The sequence below is a fragment of the Triturus cristatus genome, chromosome 5_1, assembly GCF_964204655.1.
Source record: "Triturus cristatus chromosome 5_1, aTriCri1.1, whole genome shotgun sequence".
NCBI lineage: Eukaryota > Metazoa > Chordata > Amphibia > Caudata > Salamandridae > Triturus > Triturus cristatus.
In genome coordinates, this window is record NC_140587.1 from 567,114,035 (window position 1) to 567,139,946 (window position 25,912).

Consider the following 25,912-nt stretch of genomic DNA (forward strand, 5'->3'; position numbering starts at 1 on the left):
GGGGAAGAGCACCATCGGTGACGCCTCTGAGTGGATGCGCCCAAGCAAACTACGTGCGGGCGCGAGAATCACGCGAAGGCCCGGCTGCAGAACGCGAGAGGCCATAGAGAGTGCCGGTGTCGTGGGGTTCTCTCGGACGTTCCCTACCACTACCTCAGGCGAGGTGGGCGCTGGATGGCATCTCAACGAGGGATCCCGGGCAGTACTCTGACGGCTGGCTGACTGGGAAGACAGAGTACGTATACTGCGAGGAGGTCCCGGTGCGAAGCGTACAGCGGTACACTGGGCCTGTGGGGGACGACGGTTGCTGCCGGCGCGCTGTGAGGCGGACCTCCCGAGAGCTGTGTGAGGTGCCTGGAGATGCCCCTGCGGTGACGAGGAGGTGAGCGGCCCGAGCGGAGGTCCGGAGAGGTGCGTGCCCGCTGTGTGCCTGCCTTGGCTATGCAGCATGGAGTGAGCGGAGACGGCGCCTAGGCTGATCATTGCGGCGGAAGGGGCCCGGCCTGGGCCTGCATAGCCCAACCCATAACTCGACGAGAGCCAGACCAGAGGGCACCGCTACCGGGAGAGTTGGGACCTACTGAGGCGATTACTGCTTGATCTGGGGACGGCGCGGGAGCAGATACCGGGCTCCCGGGGGCTGCACTGTGGTGAACGCGGCGACTCCTCCAGGAGGGGACTGGTGGAATCAACGCGCGGGTCTGGGTGACCGCGCACGATGGGTGCAAACTTATGGAGCCGTGTCTGGAGGAGAAGCTGCGGCAAATAAAACCATGCTGACCGCGGGGGCACCGAGGGAGAACCAGCACTCAGGTTGCTAAACACCCCGCACGTCTAGATCTACGCTGAGGGACGGCTGGTGCGGGCCGCTGGAGGCGTTGCGACAGCGGACGCGCTGCAGCTATGAGACCCAAAAATGGCGCCGCAGTGCAGTCCAACAAGCTCGACAAATACACCATTCCCAAGCCGGCGACGCAACCCGACGACGCGCAGGAAGAGCTGCAGGGGGAGCCCGAGCCGTCCCTGCAATCCATCATGGCGGCCATAAAAGGGCTGGGAACCACCCTTGAAACGAAAATGGACAAAATGTCAATAGAAATGAACCTAATGAGGACCGATATGACCAAAACTACAGAGCGGGTCAAAGAGACTGAGATACATGTCACGGACCTCCAGACAACCACGAAACGATTGGAGGAGAGAGTAAACGCCTTGACTCACCAACAAGATGGCGATGAAGCTCGAGGACCAAGAAGGGAGGGCCCGGCGCAGTAAAGTTAGAGTGGTGGGGGTCCCGGAGGGACGGGTGGGCCTGAGCGTTGACCTCTTCCTGGAGGACCTCATCCTAAATCACCTCAAGCCTGCCAGACTATCGTCGCTCTTCACGGTAGAAAGGGCACATAGGGCGCCAGTCCCCAAACCAAGGCCAGGAGCGCCTCCCAGAACTATTATGGCAAAGATCCTGAACTACAGGGACCGGGATGCCATCTTGCAGGCAGCCAGGACCCAGGGAGACGTTAAATTAGACAACGCGACCATTCGGTTCTTCCCAGACTTCACGTTGAAGGTACAGCAGGAGCGGCGCTCATTCAAAGTGGTGAAAGCAGCCTTGCGACTGCGCGGGATCAAATATATGATGTTCTTCCCGGCGAAGTTAAAAATCCTCGTGGATGGGAAGTCACTTTTCTTCACCGACCCCCAGGAGGTCCATAACTGGCTAGAGGGGAAGTCGGACCAGATGAAGGGCTCCAGAGCCACTGTGAAACGCAAAGAACCGGAGCGTCGTGAGGAAGCGACTACGGGAGAACTTATGGACCAGGAACACCGTACTGGGCGCGCATGGAGATCGAGGTCCAGCAGCCCGAACCATGCGACAAGATAACGGAACCGGTGGGAGCAGCACTTCCGTAACCCTCCAGGGACAGATGGCAAAAAACCGTAATGTATAACCTGGGGGGTACTGCCCCAAGGGGTGCCGGAGAATGGGCCCACCGGTCTATGTACAGGTCGCATACCTTGGTGCTGCACTTTGGGGGTGCCTGGGGGACGCATAGTCACATATGGGACCCACCCCATTATTGGTGGGTGGGGTGCTTCACGTACTATCACAACCAGTTACACCCAGGAGCGGAAGAGCCGCTCTACTACCCATGACAGGCAGTTATGCTACTGCAAAACAGGGGATACGGCCTTGGGCGGCTGGGGTCGGCCATTGACCACTGCCCCAAGGCACAGTTGTTCATCTTTTGGGGCGATAGGCACTCTGCTGGTTGGGGATGTGGGTAGTTTGGAACCTACGTGGCAGGGTAGCAGGGAGGGGGGGTTGGGTGTTGGAGTTACTAAGTTTGCTGTTGAGATATGGTGGGCGGTGGGCGGGGGGGGAGTGGGAGGAGGGGGGAGTTCTTATTTGTCATGCAAATTCAGAGTGTTCGTACATCGGATGGTAGGCAGGGTACATGAATGGTTCGAGATGAGCTCATTTCACAACAACCATGCACTGGGATAAAAGTCTTAAACTTATAAGCTGGAACGTCAATGGGTTGGGGGACAAAATCAAAAGAAGTATTGTGTTACAGCACCTTAAACGACACTCCCCAGATGTTGCATTACTGCAAGAAACACACCTAATAGGTAACACATGTAGAGCACTCAACAGGTGGGGGCTACAAACTGGTAGCACATGCAGGGTTCACTACCGGGTCTAGGGGAGTAGAAGTCCTGTTACGCCACAACTTCCCCTTCGAGATTCAGCGAAACTGGGTAGACCCGCTTGGACACTTTGTGGCAGTTGCGGGGAGATGGGAGGGACGTGCGCTCGTGCTAGTGGCGGTATACATTCCACCTGGCTTGCAAGTCCAATCATATAGAGACCTCGGCACCTTTCTACTCGGGCTCCCAGAGGGGCGCCTGGTGATTGGGGGCGACTTCACCGCCGTCCTTTCGGGAGCGTTGGACAGACACCCACCCCGGGACATAGTACCGGGACAGCAGTGGCTTCCTACATTTCTTGACGCCTTCGGCTTTGTAGATCTGTGGAGGAAGCGATATCCGGAAAGTAAAGAATACACATTCTTGTCAGGAGCTCATCACACGCTCTCGAGAATTGACTATATCCTATCTCCTGTGCAGGCAGACATGCTAACAACAGACATCAAGCACCTGCCTAGAGGAATCTCTGACCATTCACCAATATGGGTCCACCTTACGATCGGGGACAAAAGAGTTGAGGGTATACCACCTATCAATCCTTGGTATTTGAAAGGTCATCGAACAATATTTCCTCGATAACGAGGGCACTGTGGATTCCCCTGCTACTCTGTGGGAGGCATTCAAGACAGTGCTCAGGGGTCAGGCCATCTCAGTGGTCGCAGGTAGACGGAAAGATAAAGAAAAACAGCTGAGGGAGATCGAATGTGAAATCGCTAGACTAGAGGAAAGAACAGGGTGCGGTCTAGATGACGACCTCACCCACCAATTGCAGCTGAGAGTGGCAGAATACAAATCTATAGCCACAGACGCGGCACAAACTTTGGCGCGTGATAGGGACGGACGCATATATGATCAGGGTGATAAGGCGGGTAAGCTTATAGCCTGGCTAGATAAAAAAGAGAAGGCACAGAGGGTTGTCTCAGAGCTTAAGAGTGCATCGGGAATTATCCTCACTGAACCACACGACATAGCTAGGGAATTCGCTAGACATTTTGAGGGGGTGTACCAGAGAGACTCTGAGTTCACAGAGAACGACTCGTCCGAATTTTTGGCAGACATTAAACTGCACACTCTCTCTGACCAAGATCGCGAGATGCTGGAGGAGGACCTCACTATGGAAGAACTGGCTAAGGCGATAGGAGACCTTAAAGCAGGCAAAGCATTGGGGCCCAACGGTCTTCCTATTGAACTGTACAAACTCAAGCCAGATAAAATAGTGCCCCATTTGAAAGCTATGTTCTATGATAGTAAAAAGCTCGGTAAGCTGCCAATGGATCAGCGCATAGCAACGCTAGTCACCATTCCCAAGCCTGGGAAGCCCAGAGACGAGTGTGCTTCCTATAGACCAATATCCCTTCTAAATGCAGAGCCCAAAATACTGGCTAAGCTATTAGCTAACAGACTCCGACTTATCATAACTAAATTAGTGCACCCGGACCAATCGGGATTTATACCACATCGGAATACAGCCCTCAATCTACGGCGCCTGCACGGAGTTCTGGGGCGCTACCCCGGAATTCAAGAGGATGCAGTGGTGGTCTCGTTAGACGCCACCATGGCATTTAACACCTTAGAATGGGCATACCTCTTTGCAGTGCTTCAGAAGATGGGCTTCGGGCCCGGCTTTATAGGGTGGATCCGCCTTCTATATGCGGACCCGCTGGCACAAGTAGCGGTCAATATTAAGAGGTCGGAGGTGTTCGCCCTGGGCAGAGGTACCAGACAGGGGTGCCCTCTTTCGCCGCTATTGTTTGTGCTCTCCCTGGAACCGCTTGCGGCGTGGATCCGGAGTTATGTCTCTGTCCGCGGACTTCGCTGGACCGAGGGGTGGGAGGATAGAATTTCGCTATACGCTGACGACATCCTTCTCTACCTCTCTTCCCCTGCGCGTTCACTGAGGGTAGTGCTAGACATTTCTGCCAGTTTCGGACGAAACTCGGGTTCCCGAATTAACTGGAGCAAGTCGACGATCTATGTACTCCACGAGGCCGCCCCCCCCCCCTTCCTAGAGACTGCGCGATACAGGTTGCGGCTGAGGGCTTCCAATATCTAGGCGTATATATAACCACTGATGCCAGAGCTAGATACGAGAAGAATTTGATCCCTCCCCTGCGGAGGCTACGACGGGATGTTGAGGTCTGGAAAAAGCTGCCCCTGTCCCTGCTCGGGAGAGCAGCATTGTTTAAAATGATGGCTCTGCCTAGATTCTTATATGCCCTCCAGAACTATCCGGATGTGGTACCACGTGCATTCTTTCTAGAGGTCGAGTCCCTTCAGAGAGATTTACTATGGGACGGTAGACTGCGGATAGCGCTCGGCAAGCTTACGCTCGGCTGGTACGATGGGGGTATCGCCCTGCCCGACATCAAAAAGTACTACTGGGCAGCGCATCTGGCTGCAATCAACCAATGCCAATACGGGAATGGGGATGACCTGGCATACGGTATGGATAGGTGGTTGTTGCCTGGTGGTGATTTCACAAGAGCACTTTACTCTAAACCAACTAGGTTCACACTTACCGGACCCACGAAACACGCTGTGCAGCTGTGGCACGTAGTCACCAAAGCATTAGGATGGGCCAATAGGCTCACTATGGCCACCCCCCCATGGGATGCTGAACAGCTGGGAACATTGGGGCACACAAAAGGGTTTGACAAGTGGGACCTTATAGGTATCCCGCACATTAGGGACCTCTGGGGGAGGGCGGGAGTGATACCCTTCCCAACATTACAGCAGACCTATGAAATGGCTGACTCAGAGCGCTTTCGATATGCACAGATTCAACACTCCCTGCAGGCGAATATCCCATCTGGTACGGCGCTGCCTGAGTCGTCCCCACTCGAGGACCGGCTGCTCGACGGGCACCTACCGGAAAAATGTATATCACTCACATATAAGAAACTTATTCATAATACCCCTGATCCCCTCACTGCACTTCGGGAGAAATGGGTAAGAGATGGCCTTGAAATGGACGATGAGGAATGGCAGGAGGCACTCTCATCGCCAAAGGAAGTGGCCATATCTGCTAAACTCAAGCTAGTCCAACTCAAGATCCTACACAGGGCGTACCTCTCAGAGGAGCTATTAAGGATGATGGGCAAAAGCGTAGACGGGCAGTGTAGGAGACGGTGTGGGATGGGAGGTGGGTTCATGCACATACTTTGGGAATGCCCGTTAATTCAAGGCTACTGGAAAAAAAAATTACAATGTATGAGCGCGATTTGGGGAGTCCCTCTTATGCCCGAGGCCAAGAGATGCCTGTTGAACATCTGGGAGCCCACAGATCTCGATGTGAAGGGGAGAATATGGGCCACTCTGGGGCAGATGATTGCTAAACGTAACATAGCGCAGGCATGGGGGGCCACCGTGCCGCCGTAACAGAAGAAATGGAAAGAGGACATGGACTGGTGTATGTTGAGAGAGAAAACAGTCTATGTGGCTCGGGGGTGCCCCAAAAAATGGATTGCAATATGGTCTAAATGGAATGTGTACCGGGGAGGACTGTGCGAACCCCCGAATGTCCCAACACCCGAGGAACATTGTATGATATAAATACCACTGCATGAATGGCAGGAGTGCCCGTCATAGCGGGAAAAATGTATGTCAGCCTTTAAAATATGTTTACTAATATGACGTACGACACATGTAACTGTAAAGCATGACTGTGTTGCTTAAGTTCAATAAACATATTTATAAAAAAAAAATAATAATAATAATTTCTAATTGTTTGCAGTAGTGAGCTTTGTTTAAAGAAGAAACATTCAGCAGAAATATATAAACTATATAAAAAAAATTGCTTTAGCACGAAATACATTTCTATGTAGTGGGCATGAGTTAAACATTTTAGTGATATCTACATTCTTTAACAACATTATCTCCTGATCAGGAAACCAAATTTTGTGTGTGTTTAAGCGTTCTGAGCAAGTCAACTTTTCAAGCAGTGTTACGTTAGGCACTTTGAGGCATAGTACTTGTAAATATATTGGCTTTGTGAATTGTTGTCACATTTTTAAACTCAATTTCTTTCATTAAAGCTTGCATGTTAATATTGCACTTTCATTATAAGCCATATTATTTTATATTTTCTTAAAACTCTCCCTCACACCTAGACATTCTTAAATCCTCCCCTTGCTGCATTCTTTCATTATCTCCTCATAGTTGTGCTAGAGTAGAAGGGACAGAGGAGAATGCACATTCATCCCATCCCAGACCTGCTCTTGTAATCAATAAATGATTTCACTGTATGGGAATTCATCTTCATTTTCTGGGAGCTGCTGGCCCAATTTCAAAGCTCTTTCAGTATCTCCACTTACTTTGAGAGCCACCCCATCAGGAGGTGCCGTCTTTTTAGCTTCTGCTGTCGAAAGAAAGACTTCAACAGATCTGTTCATGTGCTTGACTCTTCTGTCATAGTAGCATACAATGCTCCCTCCTCTAAGGTCACATGTTTAACTCTGTGATCAGACCACACAGGCGAGTACATGATGGTGTTACCTCTATCTTTGATATTCTGATATATATTAGATAAAGCACCTTTGCAGAATCTGGGGCAGTGTTATCCATAAGAATAGATAAGGAAATGTGGCACTAAGAATCAAAGTCATCAGCAAATAGGCAGAAAATAATAAGTCATAGGACTCATAAAGGCTCAGGATTGGGAAAGCAGAAACCAATGAAGGTTTATTAATAAGAACAATACAGAAAGCCACAAAATAATAGTTAGTAAAAATATATGGTAAATCAATATAAGGAATTTTCATAAGGCTCAGCCAGATGCATCAAAGAGTCTCATGAGTCTCATGATGTCAAGTCCCAAACCCAAAAATTATTCTAAGACCTAAGCAAGAGAGAGGGTCCGGTTTCTAAGTTGGGGCAAACCAGACTTGGCTCATCTCCTAAACTGAGTCCTTATATAACAAAATACACAGTGTAAATCATGATGTCAGCACAAGGTGATAAAACTGACAAATCAGAACACAAAATGTAATACAGCATTATCTAACACTACCCCAACACCATCCCCAAATCAATTTTAATATAACCCCTTTTGATCTAATGTCATTGGATGTGTCAGTACACATCTATTTACACCGAAAATAATGACAGTCTCATATTATTAAGAGGCCTAGAGTGACACAAGCAGGAAAATCCTAGAATTGTCATGCTAAAGGCTTCCTCCAGAGTTCTTCGAGAACAGCATGTCAACACAGAGCATTTAATAGTGCACATTTTGTTACAGGCGATGTGAGAAGAAATGAAACCACACATCATGGTTGCATGAAAATTCAAAATGAAGTTTAAGCCTAGTTCGCTCCTAGTTTAGTCAAGAACAAGAAAATACAGGGGCATATTTACAAAATAATTCGGAGCGTGGAGCTGCGTCAAATTTGGCAGCACCGCGCTCCGAGATTTGAAAAATGCAGGAATGCGGCATAGTCACAAGAATGCAGCACACCCCTGTGTTTTCTCTAGTGCCGGCGCTAAATTTAGCGTCCTAGCACCAACGCAGGCACTCTTGCACTATAGTGCAATGGTGCCTGCATTGCAGGGAGTTATTGGTTATTTGCTGGACTGTGTCGCTTCCTGCACATAAGCAATCCCTAATGGTAATCTGTTACTTCCATGTCTGCTACAGAATGTAGCACACATAGAAGTAGCAAATTGTCATTATTTAATGATTGTTTATGTGCAGTATATAAATAATCATTAATTGCATTTTACTCCTTCGATGTGGACTGCAGAATGCAGCACACATAGATAAAATGCAAAAATTAGGAGAACTAAAATTATTTCTCCTTGTTTTGCTATTCTAATGCCTTCTCTTTCATGGCGTTAGTTTTTAGCGCTGCCTCAGATTTACACCTCCTTGTAAATCTGAGGCAGCATCAAAAGCAATGGGTGTTGCGGTGGAAAACCCACAGCAACACCCATTACACGCCCCTTTCACGCTAAGTGATGCATGGAAAGTGGCCATATTTACAAGGCCGCGTTCAGCCAAAAAAAGTGGTTTAGCACTGCTTTGTAAGTATGGAGAAGGGCATATCACCACCAGAATGTCACTAAAAGTGACATACTGGTGGTGCTATCTCCTTGTCAATATGCCCCACAGTTGTACAAAGTTCAGTGATTTCATTTAAATGCAAAAATGCTAATAAAGTGATCCACACATTTATAATAAATAAAAATCATCTCTCTCAGTTCCCCCTCTGATTCAATCATCAGATTCCCACTGATCTTTATTTATAACACAGTTTCTATCATCTTCAGCTTCTTGTGTCTCGATTCTTGCAAAGCCTTAATCTCATCATACGAGCCTTTAAGTTCTCCATCTTCTCCATTTCACCATCATATCTTTTCTTTGTAGACATAGCTGGTGCAGTTTAACACACTAACAAATTGAACCCTTTAAAAACAAATTACCCAAAGAAATGATAGCAAAAGAATAAGACCAACTATACATAATAATATAGAATAAGTCAAATTATACATAATGATTTAATAATTATTGGGATAGTATTTTTCCATAAACACCCCCACCAATACTATCAAAGCTTTCACCAACCTTCGCAAAACTCTTTCCAGTTTCACTCAATCACACACCAACTGATGCCCACAACCCATGCTCCTATAGAGCCTTTGCCTAATGTGAAATATTAGTTGAATTACCAATATAATCATTATTTATCTTGATATTATCAGGGGTGAAGGTGCAGCACAAGGCAGCCTCCTACTTCCTTCATAAGTATATTATCTAATGCAAGGTGGGTTTGTATAATCAGTGCACACATACGCTCCTCATTAATTATAGTTAATACGCCAGCTGTGTTAGTAGCCAAGCAAACTACTAGAGTAGTCAACTTCCTAATTTACACATCTTCCACGGCCACACCAATAGGAGGAATCAAACCACCAAATACATCAATCAACACCTATACAAAGCCATGCTTTGACCTTTTAAGATCCATGGCACTCACATGAGATGCATGCAAAAGAATTAATGAAAGATAGCAGATTCCCACTTAACTACGTGAGAGGTAAGCAGTTTTAGCACAAGCATAATAAAATCCTTTCAGAATCGTTTTTTCACCAATCAGAAACTCATTATCAACTACATAGCTCATGCTACTCACACTTTTACCCACAAATTCAACCGACTCCAGACTCTGTTTTACTCCCAGTCTAGGATGCATTCTCGACTATCTGAACTTCTCCTCAGCTTTCTCCTCAAATTCAATCTCTCTCATCACTTCCAAGCTTCTGCTAATTCGCACTTTTGTCTCATTATACTCTTTTTAAAATGTATGCTCTACATCACTCCATTAACACAAACTTGTTGCTAGTCTTATCAATTTCCATTTTTGAATGGGTAATTAATCTTAAATGATTAGAAATTGATTTTAAACCCTCAGTTTCAGAAAGAGCATCCAAGGAGACCTTGTTGTCCATACGAAAAGGAGCTAGGAATTCATGATCCAAGAAAACATTAACAAGAACATTGCAAGCTGGAGAATAAGTCAGAGGAAGTTGGAAATGGGTTACACCCTCTCACACATAACTTGGAAGAAATGTGCAAATGTAACAATTTTTTACTCTATATTCTCACTTTCTGATTACGAATTTCAGTAACTATTATCCTTAAATTTGCCTAGAAACCTATCGCTATGTGATAACTTTGTTTCCAAGATATCTCCCTATGCAGGGATTAACTCTTTACTATTATTAGTGCGATAATTATATCCAACTGGCGAACCATGCACAACAGTAAGGCAACTAAAAATATTATCAAAACTAATAGAACTATTTGAAATTTTAACAGCATCTTTGTTTCTATATCACTAGACAAAATTCAAAAATCAAAATCTAACACTAGTTATGAGAGTACAAAATCAAGAAAAATGCAAGAAACTTCAGTGTGTTTTGTTTTAATTCAGTTTATTGACTCAGTCCTTTAATCTTCGTCTGGATATTTAAGGTAAAAAACAAAACAGACAAAGTATGGAGTACTGAGCACAAAAAAGTGTTTGTCAAAAAGGAAGGAGACTCTCTTCCTTTATTCTTTTTACTCAGTACTTATTGAAAAAATAAATTTGCAACCTTTCAGATCATAGACCTCCACAACGTCATCCTCTGATTTTGTGTTTGCAAGTAAGACAATTTAGAAGCTGCATACTTTCTAATAGGCACTTTCTCTTTTGTTGATTTCGTAATAGCTCGCTTTTCACTTTTACTGTAATCAGAGTCTTGTTCTGGTTCTTCTCTGGTTGTCTCTGGACTTTCCTGTACAGCCTTTTTCTACCTCTCACAGACTCAAGCCACTTATCTTATTAATTAACGTTTTTATTTTCTGATTCTGATTTTATGATAACCGCTGTATCTTCATCTTCTGTTGCCACTTGGTTTTTTAATCTGTCTGGAGCAGTTTGATTCTCGTCTTCCAGTGTAAACTGTTTTCCTCTGTGTGTTCGGGAAATTCACATTTTCAGCCTCCCTCTCTGATTCTGAATTTCTAGACTTTTCAGTTTGATCTACTGTCTGATCTTGTTGTTCTTCTTGATTTAGATCTTGATCTTCACCCCTATGGATCCATGCAGAAAACCCAAGCTTGATACTGTGAAGCAGTGGTTGTTTTCACCACGTCTTCATCTGCAATCTTCACTCTCTTCGTGTGAGATACGTGGATACACTGTGGTGAGCCTCTCCATTTTATAGCAGTGTTCATCTCAAGGATGACTTGATAGGGTTCCTTCTACCTTGGCTCCAAACAAGACTTGTGAATGTGCTTCTTCACCAGTTCCCAGTCCCCAGGATGGAGGTTATGGCATGGTCCTTCTTTTGATGCGAGATAGAGCATACAACATCAGCCGGACTTTTGTAGTAATCCAGTACAAAGTCATCATTAATAGACACAAGTGCAACTGGCATGATTCAAGGAATCCTCATGGCCCTCCCCATAAGAACTTCATGAGAAGGGAGACCTGCTCTCTTATCCTGTGTGCTTCAGAGGCTCATTAGCACAAAGGGAATAGCCTCGGACCATTTCAGTGATGTAAAGGTTCATACGTTCACCAACTTGGATATCAGCGTGCCAAAACTCACTCAACAACTCTTGATGCTTCTAGTCTGTAACTATAATTGATCACTTACTCAATTTGTAAGGCTGGCACAACAATTTTATCACTTGGCTCTTTAATTGAGTACCCTTCTCTGATTGTAAAGAAGTTGGCAAACCTCATCTGGGGATCAATTCCCTCACCAATAGTTTGGCTATTATTGTCATGCTGTTGGCTCTCCTAGTTGGGTATACCTCCTACAGTACACAGGATTGTACCTAAGATTATAAACTGGCATATCAACAAAATATAATTGTACCCAGGTAAAATTACTTTTGGACTTGCCTATGTGGCTCAAAATCATCAATGTGCTTTTTCTAAGATTATCCTGCTGACAAGTAACACCGCATTGACACAAATTATCAGTAACAGATCTAAAGTGTGGAGTGCAACAATATTTATTTAAAAGCCTAATCATAGAATCTCGACTAATATGAGTTGGACCATAAATTTGCCTACTCACAGAGAACAACATTGATTCCGGCAAAATGTACTTTCTCAGCTGTTACAGGCTCATCATTCTGGTCTTTTTGCACAGCCTGCTATTTTCCATTTTATTTTCTCATCTTCTGGTGTTTCATCCAAAAGCTTCTTTAGTCTGAAGTGTAGTAAAAAAAAAAAATTTAAATGTTTACTCCCAATGTTACATTACTCTTGTTCATTTGAATTGATTGTAGCGCATTCAGGTGCACAATATTTTGCAATATCTAACTGTATCTATATCAGTTCCTGATCTACGGTCAGCCCCTTTAAGTACAGAAATCTGAAATCTCTTTAGGTTATGGCAGTGCTCTTAACAATTCCAAAATATGTGTCCCCTTACAGAAAGGGGTACAAGAAGATATCATAAAACACTCTTGTGACTACAATTGCCCAAAATTGTGGACCACACCAAATCCATACGAGCTGGCTGTGTAAATTGTAACACTCAATCCATCATATAAACAGCATCCGCTCGAAAGTGATATTCATTGTGCTACTTGTGCTGAAGTTACATCATACACGTATGATGCTTCTACAATATTTGATAAGGTACAGACTGCATATGCTGCTCTTAATGTTCGATATTGGTCTCTTGGGCATGACCCATCCACAAATAAAATCTGATCTGCTTGTTCAAGGGTAACATCGTCTATGTCCGGTCTTGGCTTGGTACACAATTCTATATCATCAATGCAGTCATGATCTTACTCCTTATCATCACTATCCCTTTATGCAATTGGCAATAGCGTTGCGGGATTCAGGGTATTGCATCTTCAGATTAAAATATTGTCAGTCACCAAAATTGTTTGTTCATATTTAATTAGACAACTGTTTGTCCAATGCTGACTTTGTGTATGAAGCTGATCAGCCTGTTCAAGTGGAACATCTTTTATGTCTGGTCTTGGCTTGGTACACAATTCTTTCTCATCAATGTAATTATGATCTCAGTCCTCGTCCTCACTATCCCTTTCTGCAATTGGCAAAACCGTTGCAAATTTCAGGGTACTGCATCTTCTGAATAAAATATTGTCAGCCGCCAAAATAGTTTTCTCATATTTAGTTATGAGACTGATTGTCAAATGCAGATCTTGTGTATGAGTCAGCAAAAATTCAGCTAAATTAGGAACTAACACAATAAGTGTGTAACCCATGCCAATCCCTTGACATTGCTGAATTGCAAGACAGACTGCTGCAATTGATTTTAGACATTCAAGAAGTGTGGCAGTAATTGGGACTAATCTGGCAAAAAAGTAAGCCACAGGCCTTTGGATTTCACTGTTTTTGTATTAGAACCGTTAATGCACACCCTTCTCTCTCATGACAGAACAGGTAAAAATATTTTTTGTAATTTTACATTCCTACGGTGGGTGCGCTACAGAGTTTGTCTCTGAGCTCAAGAAAGGCACTCATGCATGCATCTTAAAATAGCATCGGATCAGTAACATGTCTGTGTATAGGCTGCAGTAAAGGCTTTGCAACGAGGGAAAAGTTTGACTATAATGTCTATAGTAGCCAACCGTTCTCAAAAGTATCCTCACTTCTCTTTGTTTGTTTGTGGATTCATTCTTAAGGTTGCAGAAACATGCTCTTTGGACACTTTTCTCACCCTTTTTCAATATGGTGATTCAAATAGATAACTTCTCTCAAACAGTATTGCCTTTTTGTGGGAGACACCTTATGACCACTGTCAGCAAGATGGTTCAAAAGCACAATTGTATCCCACTTGCAATTTTCTTTTGTTTTAGATGCAACCATCAGGTCGCTAAAATACCCTACACTAGCACTGAGTAAAAGGGCAGATGCAGACTTTCCCAAATTTTCTTCAGATTCTGACAAAAGATTGAGGGGCTTTTCTTAAACCCTTTTGGGATACAACACCACACAAGAGCTATATTTAACGAGAAAAGATATTGTCTATCTCCATGAAGAGAAATGGGAAATAATGCTTGGCATAATGGAGGGCCATGCACCATTCAGCCTTGGCAGGAATCTGAAATAAAATCACAGCAGGATTTTGTACCACAGGACAACATGGAAATACTATTTAGCTAATTATTCTTGGGCCTTGGACCCTCCTCCATTTTCTGCTAATTTTGTTAATTCCCATCACAGGTGAGTTACAGTGATCTCCTAGCACTTCTCACAAAATACCTTTGTCTAACATTTTTCCGAATACTGGTTTCATGCCCTCTTCTGCTTCCTGTGTAAACTTGTACTGAGGAGCGTGGGAATAAACTGCATTTGGTTTCACTGTAATTTTCTCAGGCTCTGCACTTTTATACCTCCTCTTTCTCTGTGTGTCTTAAGTCAGGAAGCAAATAATCTTATGTGAGAAATGGAAACAAATAGACTTTTTATTCTTTCAAATGTATTTTAAATTCAGAATCTTCATCCTGTGCTTGAATTGCACCATCATCTGGGGGGGCATAAATTATGCAAGTCATCTTGCAGAGAAGACTGCTACCTAAAACGTTTACTGGACTTGTACCACAAATTATAAATTTCTGATCACTCCCTAGCAGGTAAATTTATACAGGAACTGTTAGACTTGACAACCTTATGGTGGTCTTCACCAACTTTTTGCCTGTGTGCCTCCCTCCATTTCTCTGAACTAATTTTTGCTAGTTTTTGGATTCTGCGCACTTTACTACTGCTCACCAGTGCTAAAATGCTTTTGCTCACACCCCTAAACATGGCAACATTGGCGTATTCTCATTTGGAATATTGAATTTACTTATACCTCCCTAGGAAAGTGCACTACATGTGCCCAGGGCCTGTAAATTAAATGCCACAAGAGGGCCTGAAGCACTCATTGTACCACGCACTTAAGTAGCCCTCTAACCAAGGCCCAGGCCTGCAATTGCAGAGCCTATATGTGCAATTGTAAACTACCACTTCGATTTAGCAAGGTAACTCTTTTGCAAGGCCTAAAACCTTCTCTTGTAATACATATAAGTCACCCTAAAGTAGGCCCTGTCTACCCACAGGGCAGGTGTCATGTATTTAAAAGGCAGAACATGTGCATTTCCTGCTAGTGAAAAACTCCCAATTTCATTTTTCACTTCTGCAAGGTTTATCTCTCCCATAGGATAACAATGGGATTACCTTATTACATTTTTTAAGTGCAATTCCAAATTGTGAAGAGATAGACTTTTTAAGTTTAGTGTCAATGATGTCAAACTTTAAAATCACAAATCATGGTGTAGTTGGATTTTAAATTCCAGATTAGCAAATGCTACTTTTTAAAAAGCTGGCATTTACTTAATTTAGACATTTTGTGCAATCTGCCTGTCTCTAGAATACACTTCTGGGGTGGGTGACATCTGGCTTCATGCATTCCCTCTAAACAGCCATACACAAAAGAAGGATAGGTGTGCCTGAGAAATATAACGTACTACAATGCATGCAAATACATCGCGTTCCGTAACAACGCGATGCTATTACAATGCAAGTCGTTATATCGACTTGCAGTAGAGGGCGCTGTAACATTTGGAATGTATAATTTACTATCCAACTCCATCCTACGCAACAGTAGGGAAGGTGTTGGAATAGTAAATTATACTATTCCTTATGTTAGAGCGCCATCTACTGCAAGTCGATGCGTAGTAAAGGCATTGCGTTATAACAAAGCGGTCGTAACAACCACATTGTAAAGGCATCGCAATCTAATGACCGCGATTTAAAGGTTGTTTCCCATGTCTGAGTGGTCATCGGCATGCAGATGGGCCATCCTGAGCAGGATGGGAGGGAGTAGCGGACACTTATACCTGAAAGGGCTGTGTCCTATTCCCACACCAATGATTGATTATCCCCTTGTAGTGTGTCTGGAGCCAGGGGAGGAAGGGAGAACCTCTGTGCACTTCAAAGCTTTCTTTGAAGTCTCCCTCACTTCGAAGGCACTGGACCTCTGGCACTACCAAAGGGGTATATTTCTGGACCTGTGACTATTCTGCCAGGGAGAAGAACTGCTGTGCTGCTGAAAGGACTGTCACTGTGCTGGACCACTGATTTGCTGGACTCTGCCTTGCTGTACTATTGCCTTGCTGAGCTGTCCTGCTGCTGCTGTTCCCCTGCCTGGGTGAGAAGGACTGAATCTGCATCACTTGAACCCAGAGTGACTCCAAGGGCTTGCTGGCTTGCCTCATGTTGCCTAATTTTCAGGGACACAAAAGACTTAGAACCCTCCTGTTCCAGCCCCAGTGCTCATCTGCTTGTGAGTCTGTCCTGCCTCCACAGTCCGAGAGCTTTGAAGTGGGCCTAGGAGTTTGCTCTAGTTGAACCGATGCATCCTCTGCTGCGAGAGCAGAATCGCCACATCGCCGCTGTTGCGAGAACCGGACCAGCGCATCGCACTTGGAAACGGCGTGTCACACGTGTCACACTAGGAACCACTGCTTCTTAATCGATGCTTCGCTTATAGACCCGATTCATCACCGCAGTTGCGTGGAAATATTCCGTGCCACTCCCTACCTGCATGTGGATCACTATTGCATCTTACTGCTGTGAACAGGATCAAGATTCTTTTGTTCCGGGGCCTGCGTGGGTCATGTCTCCAGCTTGAGCTCCATCGCGGTTGGCCTGAACTCTTGACTTTGTCCCAGTCTTGTTCAACCAATTCATTTTTTAGGCGCTACTGGCGTCTAAATGCTATATTTATTATTTAATCTTTAAACATTCATATCTCGACTTATACTGGATGGATTCTTGTTATTTTGGTCTTGTTTTATTTATAACATCATAATCTATTTATCAATCCTGGAGTGGAGTCTTATTGTGGTGTTTTCAATGTGTTGTTGTATGAAGTTTTGCACAAATACTTTACACAATGCCTCTTAAGTTAAGCCTGACTGCTCTGTACAGAGTTATTATAGGGTGAGCACAGGATAATTTAGCTTGTGTTGTGATTGTTGTTATTGTTAGATTATATTTATAGAGCACCAATCACCAACGGTCTCTTGGCACTTGCAGCATAGACCATGAGCCAGAAATCCCCTGGTCGCAGGATATTCAGTGCGCGATCGATGGATTTAACCGAATGCCTCAGGAAACAGGCTGGTTTTGAGTTTCTTCCTGAACGGAAGTATCATTGTTGCCTTACGCATATTGTCCGGCAACTTGTTCCAGATCTGGGGTATCACGACGGAGAAAGCCCGCCTCCCCAAAGTAGCTCTTTTAAAGCGCGGGCAGGCCAGCAGGCTAGCCTCATATGACCGAAGGTGGCGTCCACGCACATAGGGCTTCAGACGAGCTTTAATATATTTGGGCGCAGCTCCATACTGAGCTTTATGCGCAATGCACAGATCCTTGAACCTGACCTTCTGTTTGATAGGGATCCACTGTAGCTGTTTTAGTAGGGGGGTGGCATGTTCTCTTCTTGGTAGTTTAAAGATCAGCCTTGCCGCGTCATTTAGGACTACCTGAAATTTACCCAGGAGTTTATCAGGGAGCCCTGTGTATATTGCATTGCCATAGTCCAGTCGTGACAGTATTAGAGCCGTCACGATGGTACGCATGTTGGAGAGTGACAGCAGGGTCCCAAGCTTGCGGAGTTGCAGCAGCAAACCTGTACCGCCCCCCACTACAGCTGATACCTGATTGTTTAAGGTTAGTTTGGTGTCCAGTTTGATGCCCAGGCTCTTTACGGCTGGCACTGGTGTCGGGGTAGTGCTAAGCTCTTGGGGCCAGAAGAGGTTTGACCAGGGTGAGGCCTCTGTACTTAGAGCCAGTACCTCTGTCTTATCCGGGTTTACCTTCAATGAGTTAGAGGTCATCCAGTTCATGGTGAGCCGGAGAATATTCTGGACGTTGAGCTGTGCTTGAGGACAGTTGTCAACTTGTACAATTAGCTGGGTATCGTCAGTATAGTTGAACACCTGGCAATCCAGTTTTGCCAGTGCTTCTACCAGCGGCTGGAGGTAAATACTGAATAGCAAGGGGGATAGCGCGGAGCCCTTTCGAACCCCCCAATGCAAAGCACCCTGCCAGGACCTATATTTTCCTAGTTGGACTTTTTGAGAGCGCTTATCTAGGAAGGAGGTAATCCACTGAAGTACCGTCCCGGTGACTCCCAGCCGCCTGACATGGGCCAGCAGCTGCGTATGGTCCACTGTGTCAAACGCGGCTGAGAGATCTAATAAGATTAGTGCCGAGGGAATCTTCTTGTCAGCTGCTAACCTCAGTTAATCCAGCATCGAGAGCATCACCAACTCAGTTCTGTTGTGGGCTCTGAATCCTGCTTGTTGTGTGTGTATCAGCTGATGTTTGAAAGCAGAAGGTTGAAAGAGCTCTGAGCCCGTGTTGCTCAAGGACTTTGGCCAGGAAAGGTAGATGGGAGATAGACCGGAAGTTTTTTAGGTTATTTATGTCTGCCACAGCTTTTTTGGGCAATGGGATCACCATGGCTTCTTTCAATTTTTGAGGTACCTTCCCTGTAGTCAAGGAGACTAGGATTATGGCTTGTGCCTGGACAGGGTGCAAACCTAATTTCTAGCAGGAACTTTTGCTGAGACCTGATTAGTAATTTGCTTGTCATTGATTCCGACAACTTGGACTTGTTTTCCCGACAGGGGTAGGTTTGGAACCTCCATGAGATGAACCGATCAAAAATGTAGATACCAGGTGGCCATTCAGCTCACCATCTACATATGGGCCCCTCTGGTCTACCTCTAGGAGGAACTCCTGAAAAATATGTGTAAAACCATTATTAATCATTAAAGGACTTTGTTGGAAAACAGGTATTTACCATTTTGAATTTAATGTGAATTCTGTGTACATTCTTGTTTCCAGTGTACAAGGTGCTCACAATAGTGGCACAGAGTGAACTTCTCAACATGTTAACTTTTGCATTGATTCCATTTGAGTTATTCACAAAACCTCTACCTCTACCCTGAGGAATAACATTCAACACATTTGTTCCCTGCACACTTACTTCCTGTATATTCAAATTTGCAACATCAACAGAACCAGAATCATAACCGGAATCTACCACCCTGTTCCTACCATTTCTCTGAAAATGCTTGCTCTTCCTGATCATTAACTTCTCCTTCAACTTGCTCTGTTTTGCGTCAATGCAATCACTGCCAGTGGTGGCTCCCAGGAAGAAGCAGTGGGGAGGGAATGGGGGAGGAGTGGGAAGGGAGTTAAAAAAGAATGTAACTTACCTGCCAGCCAGGTCCCTATAGCCAATCACAATGCTGCAGTGCAGCATTGTGACCGTCCAGAGCACTGGTTCGGCGCTGAGCCAGGGACTGGGCTGGACATGTTCTCCACCCAGGCTGTAATGCAGCCTGGGTGGAGAACATGCAAGGTTTGCATGACTGTTTGGCCGGCCTGCGCATCTAACAGAGTGCCCAGTACTCCTCCCCCTACTATGAGAGCAGATCAGCCTTGTCCTGCCCGCAAAGCTAACAAGCAATAGGAACAAATAAAAGGATAATAACGTCAAGTTATCAGCATTTTATTTGTCCTTCTTTGCACTGCTAAAAATAGTGAGGCCATGCTCCTCTGCCTTGGTGGATCAGCCGCCACTGAGTACAGTACAGTACTTTGCGTAATTGAGAATTTCATCATTACTCTTAATCTGTCAACATATCACACTCTGCTGTATTTCACAACTAAGCTCAAGACACAGACCCATTACAAACACTGTTGCAAATCTGCTAATGCCTGGATCTGCACTCCACAGTACAAAACCTGCATTAGCTTAACAGGCATGCACTGATTCTTTTGGCTCTTGAGTAACCCTCATGATCTTGGACCATGTCACCTCTTTCTCCTAGAACTTTCTGCTTCAAATGCTCAATCATTTCCTTATACTGTTCTTTAACAAAAACAGCTCTACAATTATGAAGAGGCACTATTTGAGGCTCTTCTATGGTCTGTGTTACAGGCACTTTGCACTCCGCCCACACATCTTTAGAAACAAACAATCATTTCAAACAACGTATTCAGATCTACCCAAAGTACCTTTGAAATTGTCAGTAGTCTCTCTACCGCTATATACAATTTATCCAGATCTTCCCAAATCTTTGGAAGGTTTGTTGTAACTACAAGTAGATCAGATCTCTGCCAAGGAACATGCACAAATTACCACCATGCACTTCTCACAAAGCAAAACCAGTCACAACCAATTAAGGCTCACTGGTGCACTCTTTCACTTCTTTTTCTGCTTCATTTTTGTTTTTTGCTTTGCCACCTCATTTCGTACTCCAATTCTCTCCATAGCTTTTCAAATATGACCAGTAATGCTGTTTTTTTAATTCTCTGATACGTGCAGCTATAGTTGTCAAACCCATTTCCTTCACTTCATTATCACCGAGAACCATTCTATAATTTCTGCTCCATTTTTTCCTATTACATAGATTAATGTCATGCTCTTATGCCAATTATTCAAACCTAGCAAATGCATCACAAATTCCAACTGCTTCTTTGCTCAGAAATCTCAATTTCTCCATATATTATGTAGTCAATATTTCTATGCCAACTATTCCCTGCAAGATTCAGTCTTTAATTAGAGACCATATATTTCTCTCCTTGCCTGTTCATGTGGTTGTACTTTAGTCACAGAAGTAACTGTATCAATAGTTGGAACATCTGTATCAGTAGGTGAACTAGCATGCACAGTAATATTTCTACTAGGACCTGCTTCATTTTCGGGGGCACAGTAGACACTGGGAAAGGATGTGCACTTGTACTTGGATCTCTGCTCCCATATCTTGAGGGGGTCTGTCTTGTAGTAAAACATCTGAAGGAGCTCATGAATCTAGTAAATGATATAAACAAATATACTCCTCATCTGAATTGTGCTCTATGTCATTCTTTTCTTTCCCACCTTTAATTTTATCTTTTTTGTCATGAATGTTCCGCTCATCTTACTCATTGACAATTGAAAGCAACACACCCAGCATTATCTCCTCTCTCCACACTCTTCTCTGAGCAACCAGTTTTAAGTCTAGCCAATGGCTCACAGTACTTGTAACTTGGCCACTCGTTTTCTTTAATTCTTTTTTGATTGCGACACAGTCCCATTTATTCTTTGCTTTGAACTGTGCAGGCCTAAGTTGCTGTTCTCTCTCATACATGATACGCCTCAAATAATCAAGGGCCATATTATCAAGGAACGGCGATAACATTATCGCCGCTTTAGCGGCAGGAAACTGCCGCTAAAGCAGCGATAATGGGCTTGATAATATGCCCTTGTGAATTCCCATAGAAGCCCTGGTTCTGGTGTGAACCTGGGTGTCTATGGGAATTCACAAGGGCATATTATCAAGCCCATTATCGTCGCTTTAGCGGCAGTTTCCTGCCGCTAAAGTGGCGATAATGTTATGGCCGTTCCTTGATAATATGGCCCCAAGTTTTCTCACACTGAAAACAGCCTCTGGAGGAAATTGCATGTTATTGTTCTCCGATGTGATCTCATTCCATTCTTTTAACCACATTTCCCCTCAATCTGAAAACCATGTGATATAAACAAAGAAAATCAACCACTCACAGCACAGTTACAGCAAGAACCCACCAATCACAGAGTGATATTCAGCAAGAACGGGCCAATCACAGTGAGGCTCACTGTGGCAATCAACCAATTGCAGCACAAACCGCTATGACTAAATTCTGAAGACACTGCAGAACCACACGCAATATAAATAACCAAAATGATTTTTTGTCTGCTTAACCTATATACAGGTAAAGAAAGGAAGGGAAAACAATTTAATTCAGGATGAGAATAGTACCCTTTGGCACTAACAATCACACCAAAGCAAATTTCTGACCAGCAGCAGCTCCCCCGTTGGTCAGTGTGTTTACTTCTGTACACAAAGGAATAAACAAACACCAATCTAGGTTAGAACACATTCAACTAAACGTTCACCAAAGGTTTAGAAACTGAGGTAAGACTATCTTTGTTTGGATGTGGTGCCTCACAATGCACAACCCACTTTGCAGTAACAAATTAATATATCAAGAGATCTTGGATTTAGATAACTCCGTTTACCAAATCAAGAGAAAACTCAGCACAAATCACAGGAAATCAATAATTAAATGTGTTCGACACATACAATACCTACATTTGTCACAACACTAACAACAAAACCGTATAATCGTTCACTTCAAAAATACAAAAAATCTTAAAAATCACCGCAATCAAAAATAATTTTCATATCAAAATCGCACAATCAATTATCTCGCACACAGTAATATTGATGACACCACAAATTTCTGTAAGCATCAAAACTTTAAATGACAAGTACCACATGGCACTGGAACAAACCACAATCCCTCAACATACCTCCGCATCAGCCTCACTAAAATGCTTTGGCTCTTCAGAAGTCCATGTTGTTGGAGGTCCCAGATAAAGTGCATTGCCATAATCCACCCACAACGGGATCAGAAAGCCCACCACGGTGGAAGGTTTCTTTGTGCGAATAAACAGTAGAATCTTATTCAGTACCATTCACAATTCTTCCCATAATGTTTCTTTGTTATTCAGGTTAAAGAGATACAGTAATTGGGTCATTTAACCTGTTCAGAATGTTTACTATTTTTAGAACTGTAGGTCGATATGCTAAAGTATTTTGAATTCGCAAACCCTGCAATTTGCAAATTCCCATGGTTCGTGATTGCAAATTGACATTTTAGTCTCTACCAAACTCCTTCTGTGATTAGAAAAAGTCTTTCCAAATCGCAAAAGAGGTTTCATGACTCATTCTTAATTGCAATTAGGATGGAGCGTCACCTCCAAACTGTGAGTCGCAGCGTGGTGCATCAATGCTTTGCATTCGAAAACCATTGAAATGGTCACTTCTCAAAGGATGTGACAACAGATTTGCAAATGGAAGACTGTCCCTGTTGGAAAGATTCCCATTTGTAATCATTTTGGTCAATCTTGGGAAAGCAGGCTGTGTCCCAGTAGACCATTGCCTGTTTCTCCTGATATTTTCATACATGGCAACCATTTTTTTAAAGCATCACATGTTCCTTTAAGGAACAAAGGCTTCTCTAAAAAGAAATAAGTTTCCCATTTCAAAATGTAGGCACAGAAATGGTGATCTGGTGTTCCTTGGTGGCCATCATCTCTGAGCTTTCAGCCAAACACAGCACGTCATAAATAGTGACCTAACTGATTAATATTCATTAGGCACATCATTCTGCCCCCTCCCTTTGACTGGAGATTTTAAGGCATAAACTATTAGTATAAGGGTTGCATCAGAAAAACAGAAACAAGTCACAAGTAGCTGGTATAGAATTAGGGACCCCTACTGAGATATTTCTCTTTGTACATCTGGTCCTCTATTGTATTGTAAATGTATGCTATATTACTATGATTTCACACATCAAATTAGGGGGGTATTGGTACTACATTTATTTGTGGTCCTTCTGCATATTTGTCAAAAAACAGTCAATATGATTTGCGTACTCAGGACCTGTTTCACAAACGTCCTCCGCAGTCGTGGCCACAGATGCGGGAACCCTGCCGCGACTCAGATGCCTCCGCCATGGCTGCGGAGACCGTTTGCGAATCAATCCCACGTTTTGGTAGTGTAGCAGAAAGGATGCCCGGAATATTGTGTCTAATACAAATTTGCACAACTAGGAACTTGTTAAATGGCCCCGGAATTTCAGAAGTTCATTTGTCAAGTTTTCTGTTTTATTGTTGAACACAAAATGAAATTAAAGTTTTCCATTCAGCCCCCTGAAATCGAAAAATATTAACATATTTAATTTTCTGATTCTAACATTTTGAGAGACATCTTAGCATATTTAGAAACAGAACAGGATTCCTGATTTTCTTTTAATATATAAAAGTCCAATTAACATGCTAAAGAGTGAATCAAGAAGAATAATCACATTAATTTCCATGTTCATATTTATAGAACTGTAAGAGAACTATATCTAAATGTGAAATTAAACATGTATTATTATCTTGCAAATATGCCTGAATGATGACACTATTTCTACTTCATGTCACAGATCTCTCAACCCGTTTTTCATCCATTTTTTTAAATATTAATTTCTTGTCATTTTAGACCTTCCAAAGGCAGCTGTCAGGATCTTAAGCAACATGACATTCCTTTTTGTGAGTTTGTCATACACTGCTGAGAGTGCCATTGTCACCGCTTTTATTACCTTCATTCCCAAGTTCATCGAATCACAGTTTGGCATCCCAGCTTCCAGTGCCAGCATCTACACTGGTAAGGCACTGCCAATAGAAATGCATTGAACAATTTAACTTTTTCATTGCTGAAATGAATATATTTGAACATAATGAAAAGGGATTATAAAATTGTAGATTTGCTCGTTCATATGCTATTTTGTGTTGTTACATCATGATGCCAGGTGTTAACTGGAAGGTAATCCACAGATAACTTGCACCAGTACATTAAGACATCAACCGAATATTGTAAAGATGTTATATACCTTCTGAAGCTGTAGAGATAACTGTGGGGGGTTTCTCAAAGATGGGTAATAAATGTTCTGAAGAGTTTTTGGAAAATCTGCTAGCATTTGGCAGAAACATTCGACAGAATCAGAGAAGGATTGTGTGTATTGCTGGGAGAGGTGTGGCCCAACGGCCAGAGCGGCTGACTATGGGGCTTGCGGTTCGATCCCCAGCGGCAGCTCAGCTCAGCTCAGCATCATGTGACTCTGGGCAATAGCTCACTTAATCTCTCCGACGGCCCCCAGTGCCTGGATACCCTTAGGGGTGGTAATTTGCGCTTTACAAATATGGAATGTATTTCTTTATTTGCATTTGAGCACCTTTCTGTTATTTCATGGGCGTGTGAGCTATGTTGGGCTTGCTGTGATCAGTACCCAGGCGAACACATTCTGCTGCACGCTCCCAGACCAGGCACCATATGAAGTCTTTGGTTCTGGGCCAATCACTCCGCTCCATTGAACGTAGGTGAAAGATCCATGAATGCTCTTCTACCCTGGTCCCTGCATCAGGACCACAGACCTGTTCTTTGAGCTCTCTCAGAGCTCTCCCACCTTTCGCTGTGCTCGCTTCTGTGCCCTGTGCCCAAGCAGATACCTCCTGCTGCAACGGGTCTGCCCCAGGGCGATCATTATTTTAATGCAATTTCAACATGTTTGCAGTCACTGTAAGAAACTACCCTAATGAGCCACGTGCTCCAATGCAATTCACAGAGTCTAAAGGTTTAATCTTCGGTAGCAGGGCCAGTGCATCAAGACAGGCCCCAGAGGAGTTGTGTGCACCTTTGTACGAAAGTGTCATGCAAAAGCAAGACCTATCAGGACCATAGATAATAGGTAGAGAAGATAAATGTCAATGCAGATTAGCTAAAAAGATGTTTTTAAGCAACATCTTTGAAATAAATGAGAATAAAATCATAAGATCAATGGTTATTGTAAAATTTAACTTGAAAAATTGGGGAAATTAAAACAACCAGAAACTAGTTATTTTATTGAAAATAGCCATCAATGGGAAACATTTAATTGAGATTGTTATTTGAAGAGGAGACAGCCACCCTCGGACATGCTTCAGGCAATTATTTTGATTTGGTTTTCAATTGTGCTCGTCAGACTTTGAGTTATTCATTCGGGAGGCAGGACTTATATCATCTTAATAAACACACTCTGGTTAGGCAGTT

General features: G+C 43.7%; 1 protein-coding gene across 1 annotated transcript in view; it reads left to right on the forward strand.

Moving 5' to 3' along the window:
* Positions 1-25,912, forward strand: part of SLCO5A1 (solute carrier organic anion transporter family member 5A1) — a 399,251-nt gene that overhangs the window by 311,516 nt on the left and 61,823 nt on the right. The window contains exon 5 of the mRNA XM_085605480.1: positions 24,326-24,490. Within this exon, the coding sequence (XP_085461606.1) occupies positions 24,326-24,490 (165 nt within the window). The remainder of the gene's footprint in view (positions 1-24,325; positions 24,491-25,912) is intronic.